This window comes from Ipomoea nil, unplaced genomic scaffold (assembly GCF_001879475.1).
Source record: "Ipomoea nil cultivar Tokyo-kokei standard unplaced genomic scaffold, Asagao_1.1 scaffold0943, whole genome shotgun sequence".
In the NCBI taxonomy this organism is placed as follows: Eukaryota; Viridiplantae; Streptophyta; class Magnoliopsida; order Solanales; family Convolvulaceae; genus Ipomoea; species Ipomoea nil.
Genome location: NW_017617371.1, coordinates 200,894 through 218,995, shown reverse-complemented (window position 1 = coordinate 218,995; position 18,102 = coordinate 200,894). Strand labels below are relative to the sequence as shown.

The 18,102-nt window shown below is 36.2% G+C and overlaps 2 protein-coding genes across 3 annotated transcripts; both read left to right on the top strand.

Moving 5' to 3' along the window:
* Positions 1-229: 229 nt before the first annotated feature.
* LOC109179679 lies at positions 230-5,558 on the top strand. Its single transcript, XM_019329165.1, has 3 exons — positions 230-1,160; positions 1,534-3,776; positions 3,906-5,558. Exons 1-3 carry the CDS (start codon positions 230-232, stop codon positions 5,556-5,558), a joined length of 4,827 nt encoding a protein of 1,608 aa, XP_019184710.1.
* Positions 5,559-10,006: 4,448 nt separating this feature from the next.
* LOC109179671 (boron transporter 4) lies at positions 10,007-13,838 on the top strand. 2 transcript variants are annotated; one of them, XM_019329157.1, is made up of 13 exons: positions 10,007-10,052; positions 10,219-10,352; positions 10,507-10,589; positions 10,683-10,875; positions 11,014-11,152; positions 11,279-11,611; positions 11,707-11,880; positions 11,974-12,069; positions 12,205-12,321; positions 12,418-12,740; positions 12,856-13,135; positions 13,472-13,609; positions 13,730-13,838. In XM_019329157.1, exons 2-13 carry the CDS (start codon positions 10,249-10,251, stop codon positions 13,778-13,780), a joined length of 2,031 nt encoding a protein of 676 aa, XP_019184702.1. In that variant the 5' UTR covers positions 10,007-10,052; positions 10,219-10,248; the 3' UTR covers positions 13,781-13,838. The 2 variants fall into 2 exon arrangements, with proteins under 2 accessions (XP_019184702.1, XP_019184701.1); XM_019329156.1 differs by having other exon boundaries at positions 10,013-10,056; positions 10,238-10,352.
* The last annotated feature ends 4,264 nt before the right edge of the window (positions 13,839-18,102 follow it).

Genomic DNA, 18,102 nt, shown 5'->3' with positions numbered 1-18,102 from the left:
TCTTTAATGCAAACGACATATGAATTGAAATTAAAGGGCTTATAGATTAAAAACTCGCTCCAATCTATTGACATTGAAATAACAACGTATTTTTTATCTAATCTTCTAGAGAATAATAATTTGCTCCCTGCGATTTAGGGTTCCGGCGTTGGCTCTCCCTGTGTTCTAGGGTTCCGGCGTTCCTAGGGTTTAGACTTTCGTTTTCCGACTGAACATCATTCGTGCGAGGATGAATCTACGAGAGCTTGTTGCATCAACGGCAGACATGAATTTGGAGGATGATGCGGATGGAGTGCGGTTTGAGGAGGAGATGTTCGAAGGTCCGGCGCAGCCCCCTATGCGGACAACGTGGACGTTGATCGGGAAGTTCTTGACCGATCGAATTCTCAAGGTTGAGGTGATGAAGAGGGTCATGGCAGCAGCTTGGCGGCCTCTCATGGGAATAGAGATAACAGATGTGCTCCCGAATCTGTATCTCTTTACGTTTTTTGACGAAGCCGATATGCGCCGGGTGTTGGAGGAGGGGCCATGGGCGTTCGAAAACACAACACTTATTTGTCAAATTCTCGAGGATGGAGTCGATCCAACGCAAGTGGTGTTGAACACTGTGGATTTCTGGATACAGGTCTACGATATTCCGTTGGGTTATCAAACGGTGAAGGTGTTAGAACGGATTGGTGATTTTGCGGGGGTGTTTAAACGGTATGATGAGCGGAACTTTGAGAGGTCATGGACCTCGTTTTACCGGATACGCATAACGCATGATGTGACGGCTCCGTTAAAACGACGTATGAAGATGATTATGCGAGATGGGACATGGACTTGGATAAATTTCAAGTACGAGCGCCTGCATATGTTCTGTTTCTTCTGTGGAATAATGGGACACACTGATAAGTTTTGTTTAGCGGCTCGACGTTCTTTGTTAACCCCGGATCAGTACATGTTTGCTGCGACATTGAGGGCGGGGGGTAATAGTCCAGCCAAGCACATAGGGGATAAATGGTTCAAACTAGGACAAGAAAGGAGAAAAGAAATTGGCTTTGGGATGGGGGGTTACGGGCAGAATGGTGGGGCAGTAGGGAGGGAGGAGTTGACCGGGTTAGGGGGCCGGGCCGTGGAAGTTGGGGTGACGGGAAAGGGTGGGATGGGGCAGTCGAAAAGTGCAAGGGAGAGGGGGTGAGGGTGGATCCAAAAAGACGGAGAACGGATGGTGAGGCTGGGAGGGGAGTTGTCGTGGGTGTGGGTGTGGAATCGGATGGTCCGAGCTCGGTACCATCGGATGATGCGGGATGTGGGGTAGGCCGAGGAGGTGAGGGAGTTGTGGAGGAGGATATAACGATGACAGACGTACAAAAAAACTTGCGAATGGCGGGTGCTGCAGTGCAGACCCGCCCATCCCAATGAGCACTCTGAGCTGGAACTGCCGTGGCTTGGGTAATCCACGGACAGTTCGGGAAATTGAGGACATGGTGTCCCGTAAGAAACCCGACTTTGTATTTTTGATTGAGACTAAGGTTAACCGGGATCATGCAGAACGACTTCGGGTAAAACTTGGTTTTGATGGTCTTTTGAATGTGGATAATTCTGGATTGAGTGGTGGCTTGGCATTATTATGGAGGGCGAATGATACAGCAACTGTGATAGGTTATTCTGATAATCATATTGACGTGGAAGTGAGTATGCCGGGATTTGATAAATGGAGGATGACTGGGTTCTATGGCTTCTCAAAACGACCACAGAGAAGGGAGTCATGGGATCTTATTCATTCGTTGGCAGGAAAGTCGGATCTGCCATGGGTAATCATTGGAGATTTTAATGATCTCTTATACCAGTGTGAGAAACGAGGAGGGAATCCTCATCCGGACAGCTTGTTGAGGGGTTTTGGAGAGGCAATTGAGGAGTGTGGCTTGACACAATTACCGATGTCTGGGTATCCCTTTACTTGGGAAAAAGGGAAGGGAACTCCAAACTGGATCGAGGAAAGGTTGGATAAGGTTTTGGCCACGCAAGATTGGAGAGAGCTGGTAACCGATGCAAGTGTGCAGAATATTTTAACCAGAAAGTCAGATCACTCGGCTCTTTTCCTTGGGATTCTGAATCTTCGGGAAAGGAGGGGGGGTCTGAGAAGAGGTTTTAGATTTGAGATGGCATGGTTACATGATGAAGGATGTCGAGCGGTGGTAGAAAAATCGTGGGACGAAGGAAGAGGTAGGGGATTGCAGGAATGTGTCACATTGTGTGGTAACCGGTTAACGCGCTGGGGTGGAGACCGATTCCACAAGTTTGGTGAAAAAATATTGTGCTTACGGAAGGAACAGTTACGCCTCAAAGGATGTACAGATCCAGTATCCCTAGCTGAATTCCAGAGATTAGAAGAGTGTTTGACACGTGTTGAGTTGCAGGAGGATACTTATTGGAGGCAGAGGGCCAAGCAGCACTGGCTCAAGGATGCGGATGCAAACACCAGGTTTTATCACAGGTATGCTTCTAATCGAAAGAAAAAGAATTCTATTGCTAAAATAATGAATGATAGTGGGGATTGGATTGAGGGAGATGCCATGATAAATATCATCTTGGATTACTATCGAGGCATTTTTAAATCGAGCTCTCCTACAATTAATGATGAATTCTTTGCGACTATACAACCGCGTGTAACGCCAGTACAGAATGAGGGGTTATTGCGCCCTTTTGAAGTAAGTGAGGTAAAATCTGCATTATTCTCAATGTATCCTGATAAAGCACCAGGACCGGACGGGATGAATCCGGGATTCTATCAGCATTTCTGGGATGTGGTGGGAACTGATGTCTCTTCGTATATTATGAATTGCTTGAATACTGGCTCATTTCCGAGTAAGCTGAATGAGACGAATATTATTTTAATCCCGAAGAAGAAAAACCCGGAGATGGTTTCTGATTATAGGCCAATTGCTTTAAGCAATGTGATCTACAGGATTATGGCTAAAGTTATTACTGCCAGAATGAAACCATTAATGGAGAATATCATATCTGAATCCCAAAGTGCGTTTATCTCTGAGAGATTAATTACGGATAACATACTGATAGCTGCGGAGGTGGGACATTACCTAAACAGGAAACAATGTGGTTTAGCAGGTTGGGGGGCTCTAAAACTCGACATGGCGAAAGCCTATGACCGTATGGAATGGCCCTTTCTGGAAAGCATGTTAATGGCGCTGGGATTTGATGACAGATGGGTGAGACTACTGATGATGTGTGTGACCACTGTGTCTTATAACGTATTAATTAATGGTTCACAGACTGAACAAATTACTCCGACTCGGGGTTTACGACAAGGTGATCCCCTATCGCCCTATTTGTTTATTATTTGTGCTGAAGGGCTTTCACTATTACTACAACAAGCGCAGGCGAAGGGGGAGATACATAGATGTAGAGTTGCTAGAGGGGCACCTTCTATTACCCATCTATTTTTTGCTGATGATAGCTTGCTTTATTTCAAAGCAAATGCCCAAGAAGCAGGTGTGATTAAAAGTTGTCTGAAAAAATATGAAAAAATGTCTGGTCAAGCTGTCAACTATCACAAATCGAGTATTTGTTATAGTAAGAACACAAGAGATGAAACGCGGGATGAGGTGGCCAATATATTGGGGGTGGTGCAGGCACAGAATTTTGGAAAGTACTTAGGGCTCCCATCATTTGTGGGCAGAAACAGAAGGGCATCTTTTGCTTATATTGAGGATAAGATAAGACAGCGGATTAGTTCGTGGAATAAAAAACTCTTGTCACAAGCAGGGAAAGAAGTCCTATTGAAAAGTGTGGCTCAATCTATGCCTACCTTCTCAATGAGTGTCTTTTTGCTACCGACCTCTCTTTGCGCTGCCATTGAGCGAACCATGAATCGATATTGGTGGAGGTCGAATAATGATCAGGGTATTCACTGGAAAGCTTGGGATAAGTTATGTATTCCAAAGAAATATGGAGGATTGGGGTTTAAAGAATTGAGAGCGTTTAACCTGGCTATGCTTGGAAAACAAGGATGGCGTTTCCTGACACAGCCACAATCATTAGTTTCAAGAGTTTATAAAGCCAGGTATTATCCCACTAATTCTTTCTATGATGCATGTGTGGGAAATAACCCGAGCTTTTGTTGGAGGAGTATTTTGGCAGCACAGGAATTGATTTGTGGGGGAGTTAGGAGGAGAATTGGAAATGGCCAATCAACATTGATATGGGATCATCCATGGTTGCATGATGGGTTACAACCGAAGATATTAACAGAAAAACCACCCCAATTGGCACAGGCGAAAGTAGTGGGTCTGATGGATCAACAGACACGAACCTGGGATAAAGATATTCTAACAGATATTTTCATACCTGAGGATATTGAGCGAATTCTGAAAATACCTGTGTCACCAGATTATGAGGATTTGTGGTACTGGTATGGGGATCCAAGAGGTGAATATTCTGTTAAGAATGGATACAGAACAGTAGTTGGAGAATATAGCCAACAGGTTGTGACATTTGATAAATGGCAAAAGTTATGGAAGCTTAAAATCCCACCCAGGTGGAAAACATTTTTATGGAGAGCTCTAAATGATATTTTGCCCACTACAAAGAACCTACTTATAAAGAGGGTTGATATTGACCCAACATGTGCTATGTGTGGAATTGAACATGAAGATGTTGTGCACTCCTTGATCAAATGTACCTACACGGCAGCCATTTGGACACAATCCCACCTTCCAATCCCCAATAATGTTATAAATATTTTTGGAGATTGGTTTAATGATTTGATGAATGTTTTAGATGATGACGGGATTATTTATGCAGTGGCAATACTCTATTATATTTGGCGCACAAGGAATGGAGCTGTGTGGGATGCGTACTTACCCAGGCCTCGGAAAGTGGTTGTGATGGCGGCATCAGCTCTCAATGCTTGGAAGGCGGTTCACCACCGAACACCAACTCAGCCGATCCATGCTACCACGGTAGACCACACCATAGCAGTAACAACCGGTGCGGACGTGCCTATAGCCACGGCGTTACATACGGCTGCCACGCCCATCGTCACAGTACACCGACCGCAACTCTCTACGACATACACCGCGCGCAATGCTGTTCACGGCATGAGGGGAAAATGCTACTTCGATGCGGCTTACGATCCACAGACGAACAGGACAAGAATGGGAGCAATTATCCTAGACGGCCAAGGGAGTTATATTGCGGCCATGGCTACTACAGTGATAGATTGTTTTTCACCCCTAATGGCGGAGGCTGTTGCATGCAAGGAAGTATTGTCATGGTTGAGGAGTCGCGAAATAAACTCTATCGAGCTATACACGGATTGTTTGGTGCTTCAACAATGCCTGTCTTCTACGACACACTCGTCACGGGATTACTTGGGCTATGCCATTGATAGTTGCAGGACTAGTTTATCGACATTTGATTACTGTTTACTTCATTACATTCCTAGAGTAGATAATTATTTAGCTCATACATTAGCATCTACTACATTTACTGACTCGAATCCTATATACTGGGATTCTGCTCCTCCAGCTTCTATTTCTGCATACTTCGAATAAAATGCCGTAAAAGGCTCTTTTAAAAAAAACCAGTAATATTTAGGGTGTGTTTGGTTCATGGGTTTAGCTATCAGGAATGAAATCAAGGTCATTGTTATTGTTTGGTTGACAGGTTTTAGAACACTACTATGAGATTTTATTACCCCCTTAATTAGAAAACTCATTCCCTAATAAAATAAGGGTTTCATTCTATTATTCCCCTCCTAATTGGTAATTTGATTTTTAAGTTTAAATTAGTGTTTTTAGATTTTTTTAATTTTTTTTTTTTCATATTGGTGCTTTGGGTGTCTTTATATTATAATAAATTATCTTGATTTTTTCGTTCTTGTATTTAAAAATATTTATTCACATTATAGGATCATATATAACCAAACAACAATATTGGTAATCATTCGAATTCCACTCTATTACCAAACATGCAAAATACTTCCACTAAAAACCCTACCATTACCAAGTATTTGATTCTGATTCTCATGTACAAACCAAACACACTCTTAATAAATTTGAAAATTAAAACAATTTTAAAGTTTAGCTACAGTCCAATGACAAAAAATTAGTATGCCAACTTTAATAATGGTTAATTAATAGAAAATAATATAAATGAAAAATGAATAAGATATCTTTCAATAATTTGAAATTTTAAAATGTATTATTAATATTAAAAAATTGAAAAATTTAAAGTGCATTATTAATATTAAAAGAATTTGTTAATGATGAATTAAAATTGTCTTCTAGCAATGTGTGCCTTTAAACACTTGACAATTATTTGTCATTTGTGTTTCTAGGTCCGATTATGATCCATCAAAAATCTATACTATATATAAAAATAAAATCCTGAAATTTTAACTTCCCGCTCAATTCCTAAAAAATCTCTCTTCCTAATAAAATATATTGATTTCTACTTTCCCATTCGTACAATAATTCTGCGTTAAAATTCTATTCTCATATTATTATAAAATACTGTAATATAATCTATACTATATATAAAAACAAAATCCTAAAATTTTAACTTCCCGCCCAATTCCTAAAAAATCTCTCCTCCTAATAAAATATATTGATTTCTACTTTCCCATTCGTACAATAATTCTGCTTTAAAATTCTATTCTCATATTATTATAAAATACTGTAATACAATTTATACTATATATACAAACAAAATCCTGAAATTTTAACTTGCCGCCTAATTCCTAAAAAATCTCTCCTCCTAATAACTTTTGACTTTTGACACTAAGTTGTAAATTGTCAAAAGTTCGGCAAGGCATAACTTTTGACTTCGTTGTCCGTTTTAGACAAATGTTTTTTTGAAATCGCATATTTTTTCGAGATCTATCCACCGCAAACTGTCGTAGGCGGTTTGGCCCACCAATTTCTAAAATAAAAAATAAAAATACTTTATTAAGAAAAAATTATGAGAACCTTATGTTTTATTAATGAATTTTTAAAATTTTTAATTAAACAATTGTCCCATGCATTATTTAATAATCTTTCTTTATAATTGGTCAAATTATTTAATTATGGTAAATTTGGGAATAATTAATGATGGTAATAGAAATCCTAGAAGAATATAGAATTGAATAATATTTAATTATTTTTATATTATTATTGTGACTCACGGAATACAAGAGTTAATGCCATTTTTGGTCCTAGACTTATTGGGGCATTGACACTTTTCATCCTCCATAATAAAATTCTATTCTCATATTATTATAAAATACTGTAATACAATCTATACTATATATAAAAACAAAATCCTGAAATTTTAACTTCCCGCCCAATTCCTAAAAAATCTCTCTTCCCAATAAAATATATTGATTTCTACTTTCCCATTCGTACAATAATTCTGGGTAAAAATTCTATTCTAAAATTATAAAATAGTGTAATACAATTCTCTTTGCACATCTAATCTATACTATATATAAAAACAAAATCCTGAAATTTTAAGCGACCTCTGGTGAAATTAACTCTTAAATAATTATATATCGATTTAAATATTCTTAGTATATTACAACAATTCCATTCCGTGCATCGCACGGGTGAAAATACTAGTTTGTGTAAAACTCCTAAGTTTGAAAATCAATTCATAATTTTTAATAAAGTGGATATGAGATTGTATCTGATTTTTTAGGGAGAGAATACATAATAACATTTTTTAAATTGTAATTTTATTTAAACTAGAGGCTAGAGAGAGGGCCAATATCCATCTAGATTGTACTTGCTTTCCGACCATGAACTTGTTGTGAATGTCAGCTTATGATGGGGGTACAATTATTAGAAATATTACCTGGCTTATTAATGATGTTGTAGGGCACATGCACATGATTTCTGGTCAAACTCCCAACAAATAAAACCAATTTAATTTATTCCTCATAAACAACAAATTGAATAATACAAGAAAACCTTAATAAATCCAAGATTCGGTGACCAAACAAAATAAATATTATCCTCTGTAATTTTATTTTTTTTGTTTGAGTATAATAATATAATAATGATGATACGCATTTTGTAACTACCACGGAACTTTAGGGTTTATTAAGAACCTCATAAAATAACTTTTACAAATTATTTTATTAGATTTTTTAGTGTTTAACTATCAATCAAAAATGAAATTAATATAAAATACTTATTTTAGTCAAAAGAAAAATGGTTCATTTTGACAAAAATATATTTGTAAATATAACTCTTTTCCTTTTTGGTTATTATCTTTATCATCATTCTCTTATAATTCTTAAAATTATTCCTTAACAGGGCGTTTGGTTGGAGGGGGGAATTATGTGGGAAAAGAATTATAATTCCATGGGAGTTGAATTACTGGGAATAAAGTGGGAATTTAAATTCCAGTGTTTGGTTGATAGGAATAGAATTACTGGGAATTTCAATTCCAATGTTTGGTATACATGGGAATTGAAAGGGAATAAGTAGTATAAAGTCAAAAATGTTCATTATTGTTGTTAGACATTAATTTTAGGTTAAAAAAGGAAGGGGTAATTTTGACTCATCACTATCTTTTTTTCCCAGGAATTAAAATACCAGGGGGCATGGGATTTTAATTCCATGAAAATGGGGGAATTGCAATTCCATGGAATTGCAATTCCCTCCAACCAAACTACGGAATTTAATGGCCTTTGGAATTAGGTGGGAATTAAGTGGGAAGGGAATTTAAAATCCCTCAAACCAAACGCCCTGTAAGAGTTGAATATAACATATTCATTTATTTAAATAACTCATTAGTCCCAACTCTCAAGCGTGAAATATTATAAGCAATTACTAGTAAATTACACGTGCAATATACGGATAAAAATTCTTTTATTATATATTTAGATTTAGATAATACAAAATTAAAGTTCCAAACCATATCGAAATGTTGTTTGTTGAGAATCTCCTTCTCTTCCAAAATTGCCTTTGGTTTGATTCTTCCATTTATACTGTGCCATGTATGTATCAAAAATCTATGTGCAAATTGAACTGTAAGGTCAAAATTAGTGGGGATGGTTTATCCCTTATATACTGTGCATATACAACTATGCATATGCATTATCGTCCACAAAACAATTGGTGAGTAGTAGATGAAAACCTCTTCACTTTGCAATATATCTTAATCATCTATGCATATGCAGTTTGATTATTAAAATCATTCAGATTGAGTATATTTTTAAATTACTGTGCTATGTAGCATAACCAACTCTACACATGCATTTTGAGTGTACAAAGTTTTACAGTGAATTCAAAAAATATCCCTAAAAACATGTAAAATGTCATTAAATAATATTTTACCTATTTTAGATGCACTAAAGAATTACGAAACGACTCTTCGTAATATAATTGAAAAATAATTTTTTTTAAAGCTATAAAATCCTAACCATAAGTAATTCCAAGATCCATGGATGTAGATTGTCCACCCTCACCTGAACAGTGACATATATATATATATATATATATATATATATATATATATATATAATTGTAATCATATGAGAACTACTCCTCAGATGAAAACTTGTGGACCAATCATTATTGCATTGACCATAGTCCACACAATTGTGTGTACCATAAATAAAAAGTACATTTTTAATATATTAAGGGTACATCATTTATGTATGTAAAGTACATTTTTTGAAAGTACATTTTTAATAATGTACAAAAATAATATACTTTTAATATATAAAATGTACTTGATATTCATGGTCCACACAATAATTTTTTCTTGTGGACAAGTCCTAACAATTAATCTGCAAGATGATGATAAATCAAGTTAAAAGTGAGCTGGTATATATATATATATATATATATATATATATATATATATATATATATATATATAAATTTATATAGATGTGTGGTGGTACGAGTATGCCCTCGAGTGGCCAGTGATTTTCAAGTCTGCCATTTGGCCGTTGCCCATGCACGTTATATAACTGACCAAACGTCTCTGCGCTTTGGAACATACAACACTTGAAAAGGAACACAACTCAGACGCTGCAAAATATTTCCATTTTCCAGGGTATTGCGCTTTGGATTCTTCCTAGCTAGTCCTTTACTTTTCAAACAAAATATGAATGCACAGAGCGTATAATAATATAAGATTTTGATTCTTTTAAGGACACTGGACACCCACTAAAAAGATTATGTTTTCTTGATTTATATGATATACGGAGTATATATATACTGTACTGTATGTTCAGGGTTTCCAGCCATGCAGAATCTCAGGACTCCATTCAGAGGTATTGCAGAGGATGTTAGGGGAAGAATAGCCTGCTATAAGCAAGATTGGGTTGCTGGAATCCGGTCCGGAATAGGGTATACATACATTTCCTTCTCTGTATATATTCCACACCCGAAAAAAGAAAAAAAAAAAAAAGTTCTGAGTATTTCATGTTCATGTGGCTAAGAAAATAAAGTTTAGTTTTTGGCATAGTGGTAAGCGTTTGATTCTAACAGTTATGTTTTTCAGGATACTTGCTCCAACAGCATATATCTTTTTTGCTTCTGCTCTTCCTGTGATTGCCTTTGGAGAGCAACTGAGCAGGGACACAGGTCTGTCTGTTTGTCTACTGTTTCATTAATTTTCGCGAATCGAATCAGTTTTTGGGTTTACCTTAATCTGAGATTTTGTTTGTTGGAAAATAGATGGCAGCTTGAGCGCTGTGGAAACCTTGTCCTCCACTGCTATTTGTGGTATCATGCACTCCATTCTTGGCGGGCAGCCTCTTCTGATACTGGGAGTTGCAGAGCCCACCATTATCATGTACACTTATCTCTACAAGTTTGCTAAAGATAGGAAAGATTTGGGACAAGAACTCTATTTGGCTTGGACCGGATGGTAGGTACTAGGAATTAATTTCTCTTCATCTGTTTGGTTTCTTGAAAAGTTTATGGTCCTCTGATCTAGTCCAAAACTTTTGACTTCTTTTACTCCAAAATCTAACTATTGATAGACCCTTTTGATGTAATGTTGCAGGGTTTGTGTGTGGACAGCTCTGATGTTGTTTCTTCTGGCGATATTCAACGCTGGTCGGGTGATAAACCGGTTCACAAGGATTGCAGGGGAAACATTTGGCATGCTAATCGCGGTTTTGTTTATTCAAGAGGCAATTAAGGTACTCTGATCTGTTTGGCACGCTTAGCTGAAAAGCTAGTAGCTGATAAGCTAACTGATTGAAATTAAAGTGTTTGGTAAACGCCTTTTGGTCTCTAAAACTTGTTCAAATGTTCTAACTTCTCAGGGAAAGGTGAGTGAGTTTAATGTTCAAAAAGATGAAGATCCAAAGTCAGATAAAAACCAGTTTCAGTGGCTTTACACCAATGGGCTGCTAGGGGTCATATTTTCTCTTGGCCTTCTCTACACTGCCTTGAAAAGCAGAAAGGCAAGGTCATGGTGGTATGGCACAGGCTGGTTCAGAAGCTTCATTGCTGATTATGGAGTTCCTTTGATGGTTCTGGTTTGGTCAGTACTTTCATACGGCATACCGGGCAAAGTTCCATCTGGTGTTCCCAGAAGGCTCTATAGTCCCCTTGCTTGGGATTCTGGAGCAACACATCACTGGACTGTTATCCAGGTACATCTTTAATTTCTTGGCTCTATATACAGAACACATGTTTCAATTTGGTATCAGAGCCGAGCAGAAGTAATTAAGTAAAGTTAAAAGTGCAGGATATGGGAAGGGTTCCTGCTGCATACATCTTTGCGGCCTTGATTCCAGCCATGATGATTGCGGGGCTTTATTTCTTCGACCACAGCGTAGCTTCCCAGCTCGCGCAACAAAAGGAGTTTAATCTGAAGAACCCTTCAGCATACCATTATGACATCTTCCTCTTGGGATTTATGGTCTAACTAACTGAGATTCTTCCCATTTTCATTTTGACAATTTGATCTCATCTTCTTCAAGGCAGTTGATTCAGATTGGTTTTTGTTTTTCAGACTTTGCTTTGCGGTTTACTTGGACTGCCTCCTTCAAATGGTGTCCTGCCACAATCCCCTATGCACACTAAAAGCTTGGTTGTTCTTAAAAGACAGGTGTGGATACTATAATGCACATGGGTCAAACCACACTAAATTAATATACTGAATCTAATAAATTAGCAAGTCTAACTCATGGCCTTATAAACTCATATATTTTTCAATGTGGGACTCTTAACACCTGCCAAGCAGCTGATGAAGAAGAAGATGGTAGAAACAGCAAAGGAAAGTATAAGGCAAAAGGAGAGCAAACAAGGAATATATGGCAAGATGCAAGCAGTGTTCATAGAGATAGACAGTTCATCCATTGTATGTCTCTCTATTCTTTCCAATTTTCTCATGCTAAAAGCGCGAAACCATGAAGGTGTGGTTATGAACAATGGTTGTTTTGTTTTGCTATTGAAGTCTGCAGTGGATAAGGAACTAGAAGACTTGAAGGAGGCTGTAATGAAGATTGGAAATGAAGGAGAAAAGGGGAATAATGACACATTCGATCCCGAGAAACACATTGATGATTACCTGCCTGTTCGGGTTAACGAGCAGAGAGTGAGCAATCTGTTGCAGTCCGTGCTGGTTGCAGCATCAGTATGTGCAGTGCCGGTGATGAAGAAGATCCCGACCTCGGTCCTTTGGGGATATTTCGCCTACATGGCCATGGATAGCCTTCCAGGCAACCAACTCTGGGAAAGAATCCTGCTCCTGTTCATCACACCAGCAAGAAGATTCAAGTATGTGAACTAAAAGTCTAAGCTGATAGTTGGATTGCACGTTTATGTTTATATATTATATGCTCAACAGAAATGCAGAACGAGACTAATTAAGAGTGGGAAATTAATCTTGCAGGGTTCTAGAGGGAGCTCATGCATCATTTGTGGAGACTGTACCATTCAGACACATAGTGATATTCACAGTGTTCCAATTTGTATACTTGCTGCTCTGCTATGGAGTCACCTTGATCCCCATAGCCGGCATTCTCTTCCCCGTGCCGTTCTTTCTGCTGATAACCATAAGACAACATCTCCTACCTAAGCTGCTGCCTCCTCGGTTCTTGCAAGAACTTGATGCAGCTGAGTACGAGGAAATTGCCGGTGCCCTTCAGCCTTCCCTCAGCTTCTCCTTCAGGGTAAGCTAAAAGAGCTCATTACAACACTACTGGAAATTATGAAATTTCCGACCACCTGAAAGTGATCTTAAATCAAGTCGAAAGCCTTGTTCCGACCACTTTTGGTATCCGGAAAAACTTTTGTTGCTATTTCCGGCCACTTTTTACTTTCGACTTGATTTAAGATTACTTTCGGGTAGTCAGAAATTTAATAATTTCCAGGGGTGCAATTTATATGCAACCTTAAACATGTTGATGTAGTACTGTACCGTGTGGGCCCAACCCACCCTATTTCATTCAGCACATATATATATGAGACAAACTCAACAGAAATGTAATATAAGTGTGTGTTATCAGGAGATGGAAGTACACAATATTCCTGGAAGTGAGGAAGGTGAAGCGGGAATGAACGACGCGGAGCTGTTGGATGAACTAACAACAAGCAGAGGAGAGTTAAAGCTTAGGACTATCAGCTTTGAAGATAAACGCCCTCAGGTAAAGCTCATTTAATAAACGCATTATAAATTTGAATTAAGTGAGTTGGATTAATCAGTAATTTTTCAAATGATGATTTGAGTGTGAAAGATTGATAGAGTGGAGGGATTTTATTTGCAGATTTATCCAACGGATCACTCTACAGACTCTGAAATAGAGGAGTCGCATTGATCTGAAGCAAATTGAAGACATGAAGTTAATGTATGGTTTAAATTACTGTACTGTATACAAATACAGATGACTCAACTGTTAATTGAATCAAACCAGTTTGGTTGACATGTGCGGCAATTACTTTTATCTTTTAAAAGAAATTTAGAGTTCAAAACTTCTAGACAAATCAATATGACCAAGCGATTAGCACTTTATTCATTAATTATATTAAACCGGATCGATACGAACGAAAATTAGTTAGACTAGTAGTTAGGCCGGAGCCTAGGCTTCATATGTTAGCAAATATTGATGTAAAGAATATCCTTAGTAAGAGCAATTTTATTTGTTGGTTTTTTTGCTAATCATATAGGAAAGAGAAGAAAGAGAGGAGTAGAAAAAAGATTTATTAAAAAAAAAAAAAACAAACAAATTCTAACGCCAAAAGAAAAAAAAATAAAAGTTGTCCAGCTAATGCGAGTAGTGCACACACCAACTGGGCACGATAGTACACCCCACGCATAGCTTTGATCTGTACTAATTCTTTTTTCTTTACGGCAACCACAATAATGGTTTTTGGATAGGTTTTTGAAATTGTTAATCTTATGTGGAAGAGAGAGAAAGATGAGACAAGAAGAAAAAAGAGTGTTGCAGTAGTGCTGGTTTTTGTCTCCTATTGTGGGCTCTATCCCAAAAAAAAAAAAATAAAAAAATTATAGCTGGTGCGCGTTAAGCACACCCACAGTGCCCGCTGGGCACGTCGTTGAGGGTGGCGACCGCCCTCATTTAATTATTTTCTTTTGATTATTCTTTTTTTTTCCCCCACACTCTTCTCTCCTAGTTGACACTTAAAAATCTGTGTAAAAACTAAACTAATAGAGATGCTCTTACACAGTGGGTCCCACAAAAATACAACCCTCGGAGGAGCAAAAACCATTCAAAACCCCAACTTCCCATTGTAACACACGTGCACTCCTGTATTTTAAAAAAAAAAAAAAAAAAAATTCTGACAAAAACCTTTTTTTTTTTTTTTTTGCAAGAAAACCCAAGCACCAAAAACCTCCACTCGACATTAGTTAAAAACCTATCCTTCTAATTTTTACTGTTTGAGAAACCAAGAACTTACACCCAAATTTGTACTTTGCAAAAACCTCTCCAAAATCCACAAATTTGCACACATTTAATTCGCGTTCGCACACAATTAATCTAATCTAGACCATTAAAAAATATTAGATGGATGCACATGATTTGTTCTCACGTTCTCATCTAATCAAGTGTTCTCATTGGAACCCTACTATATATATATATATATATATATATATATATATATATAAAATCTTAGAGTCCTTACAAAACACCCATCAGAACTAAACTTAGTTTGGATTCTTATGACTGAATTTCAACTAAAGTTTCCAGACGAGCGAGGAGGATTTGTTTTTTGAGTGACGAAGAAAATTCGTCACAATCACTATGTGAAAGTGTATATTAGATAAATAATTTTGTATTATGATCTTAGCCAACACAAGACAATTAAAAGATAAATTAGCATAAGTTGTTTATAATTGATCGGCTCAAATCAAGAAAATCAATAAACTACTCCCTTTACGTATAAAACTTATAATCTTGTACTTATTAAGTTAAAACTTTGCATGAGGAGGGTTTGTTTTGTGCCACAAGAATGCATGCATTCATCGGTGGTCATGCTTTTCATTCATCTATTAGCAGGATACACATGAAACATCAATATCTATCTACTATCTAGTATGGTCCCAACACTTGTGCGTTGCAAATTTCCACCCATCAGTTGTAATTGTGGCGGAAAAATCCTAGAATTTCTCTATAGTTATAATATTATATTTATATAGCCTCAATGACTTGTGAAGTTAACAAAAGATTTTAGAATAGGACCATAAATAAATAAATAAATAAATAAATAAATAAATAAGAGATAATATCATATGAGATCCTTTGTGTATGGTAATTTTATCAAATTTAGTCATAAATTTTTAAATTAATTATCCATGGTCTTACGACTTTCAAATTGTTACTATATGTTGTCCAAGTTAATCACACATAGTCTTTCAACTTTCAAAATTTAACCAGTCGCGGTCTTCCTGAAAGAACCATGAATGGTTAAAATTTGATAGTTGAAGGACTATGAGTACGGTAGTTAACTTGCACCACAAATATTAACAATTTAAAAATTGAAAGATCCTAGATGATCAATTTAAAAGTGTATGACTAAACATAACAAAATCACTATATTTGAGTAACTTCAAAACTCTAAATAAGAGCTTGGTGTTTGAAGTTTATCAATATAATAATTATAATTCTCTTTTACTTTTGATTTTGAAATTCAGTATAGACACTTGTCAATAGGAGAGAACGGAACTATACATTTATATATTATAGGGTGGTCAAAGTTATAATTAAAGGTACAAATACACTCTACACTATCAAATAAATGTTTATTACTCCTCTTCTCCCAATGTTTATTACTCCGTAATTTAGAATAATGGTGGAAATTCACAACATATTAATAATAGGAATTGATAGGATATATGTTTTCTGTTCTAATTTTTTTTTTTTTAAATTCATAATTTGGTTGAAATTAATTATTTTTCCACGGAGAGGAATTGCAGTTCCAAGCTCCCCTCAAGAATTGCAACTGGATCCATGGAATATGGGAATGAAAGATGGACATATAATACAAAATTAAATAAATAAGAAATAAACTCCGGGAGGGTGACTAAGTGATGAGTAAAATATGATTATCATATTGAGATGATAATGAGTTTGATTCTTACTAACACACTTTCAGTCAAACTCGTCACATAAGATCTTTCTAGTGCGCTTTATTTTTTTGAAAAAATGACACTTTTTCTCCTAAATTATATGCTTATAGCACCTTTGCTTCATGTATTCATGTATTCACATTTGTCCCCTCAGTTATGTTAAAAGTGACGATTTTTCCTTTTTATGTTAGATGGACATTTTTACCCTTAAAAATAAGTATTTCATTTTTTTTTAACAAATTATTGCATATATGTGGAATGAGTACAGTTCGATTCGAACCTAACCGAAAATTGAACCGAAATAGTACGGACGGATTTGGTTACGATTTAGAACCGAAATAAAATAAAATAAAATAATTGTTAAATTTAGACTATTTTAAAAATAAGAAATAGAATTTAAAATAAATAAATAAAATTTGAATCAGCGGTTCAAAATTGAAACTGGAACCAAACCGAACCGATTTATCATTACCAATAGTGTTTGATCATTTTTACATTTATTTTAATTCCACATATAAGTAGATATGATTTCGATTCGGTTCCGGTTCACAATTATGGGAAATGATAAATCGTATCGGAAAGCTTTTAGGAAGGTTCTAGTTTTGGTTTGAACTGCCAGTTTTACCACCACTATATTATATACTAATAATAAGTGTGAATGAAGGTTATACCCTTCATTTATATCCATTTAAGTTTTTTAATACATTATGCTATAAAAGTTGTACTATACAATATTTTTGACAAACATGCCCCTACCGTTATAACTTCCGTTATCTTTTCCATTATTGTTACTATGCACGTGCACCCACCAAATATTTTCTTTTCTTCAATAATAATAAGGAAAAATGGTCAAATAGATCCTCAAACTTTAGCTAAAAAGTCAATTAGCCCCTTCAACTTTTTAAAGATGCAATTAAACCATGAACAATGCATTTTGATGCAATGAAGCCCAAATACAGGTAAACGACTTGCTATCATAGGTCATTGAAGATCCGACGATATTTTCAGGCAAAAAAGTGATCGACAACCGACGAACGGTCGCCGATCACGGAGAAGGCAACTGCACTGGGTCGCCAGTCACTTTTTTACCTGAAATTAACGTCGGAAGGTGGCCGAATCTCCAATGATATGTGATAGCAGGGCATTCACTTGTATTTGGGCTTCATTGCATCAAAATGCATTGTTCATGGGTGTAATTGCACCTTTAAAAAATTGAAGGGACTAATTGACTTTTTAGCTAAAGTTTGAGAGCCTATTTAACCATTTTCCCTAATAATAATATATACATATTATATATTGGAGTTATATGTTAGTTAGTTCTTAAAATATAAATATCAAACTTAAAAAAAAAAATGTTTATTATTATTTACAATAATTTAAATATTTAAAATCTAAATAAATTTAAAATTTTAATATAAAGTACTAATATTGAACACCTATTTTTTGCGCATCGCGCATAAAAAATACTAGTATTACTAATATATTACAACCATGTTCCTAATGAGATTTGGATACTTGTGTCAGCATGTTTGTAATTATTTATTTTGGATA

Coding starts and splice junctions, on each gene's coding strand:
- LOC109179679 (XM_019329165.1), top strand. CDS start 230: ATGAATCTACGAGAGCTTGTTGCATCAACGGCAGACATGAATTTGGAG. Junction 1,161..1,533: donor TGGGATGGGGCAGTCGAAAA/GTGCAAGGGAGA, acceptor GGGATCATGCAG/AACGACTTCGGGTAAAACTT. Junction 3,777..3,905: donor TGTCACAAGCAGGGAAAGAA/GTCCTATTGAAA, acceptor AATAATGATCAG/GGTATTCACTGGAAAGCTTG.
- LOC109179671 (XM_019329157.1), top strand. CDS start 10,249: ATGCAGAATCTCAGGACTCCATTCAGAGGTATTGCAGAGGATGTTAGG. Junction 10,353..10,506: donor GGAATCCGGTCCGGAATAGG/GTATACATACAT, acceptor TATGTTTTTCAG/GATACTTGCTCCAACAGCAT. Junction 13,610..13,729: donor TTGAAGATAAACGCCCTCAG/GTAAAGCTCATT, acceptor TTTTATTTGCAG/ATTTATCCAACGGATCACTC.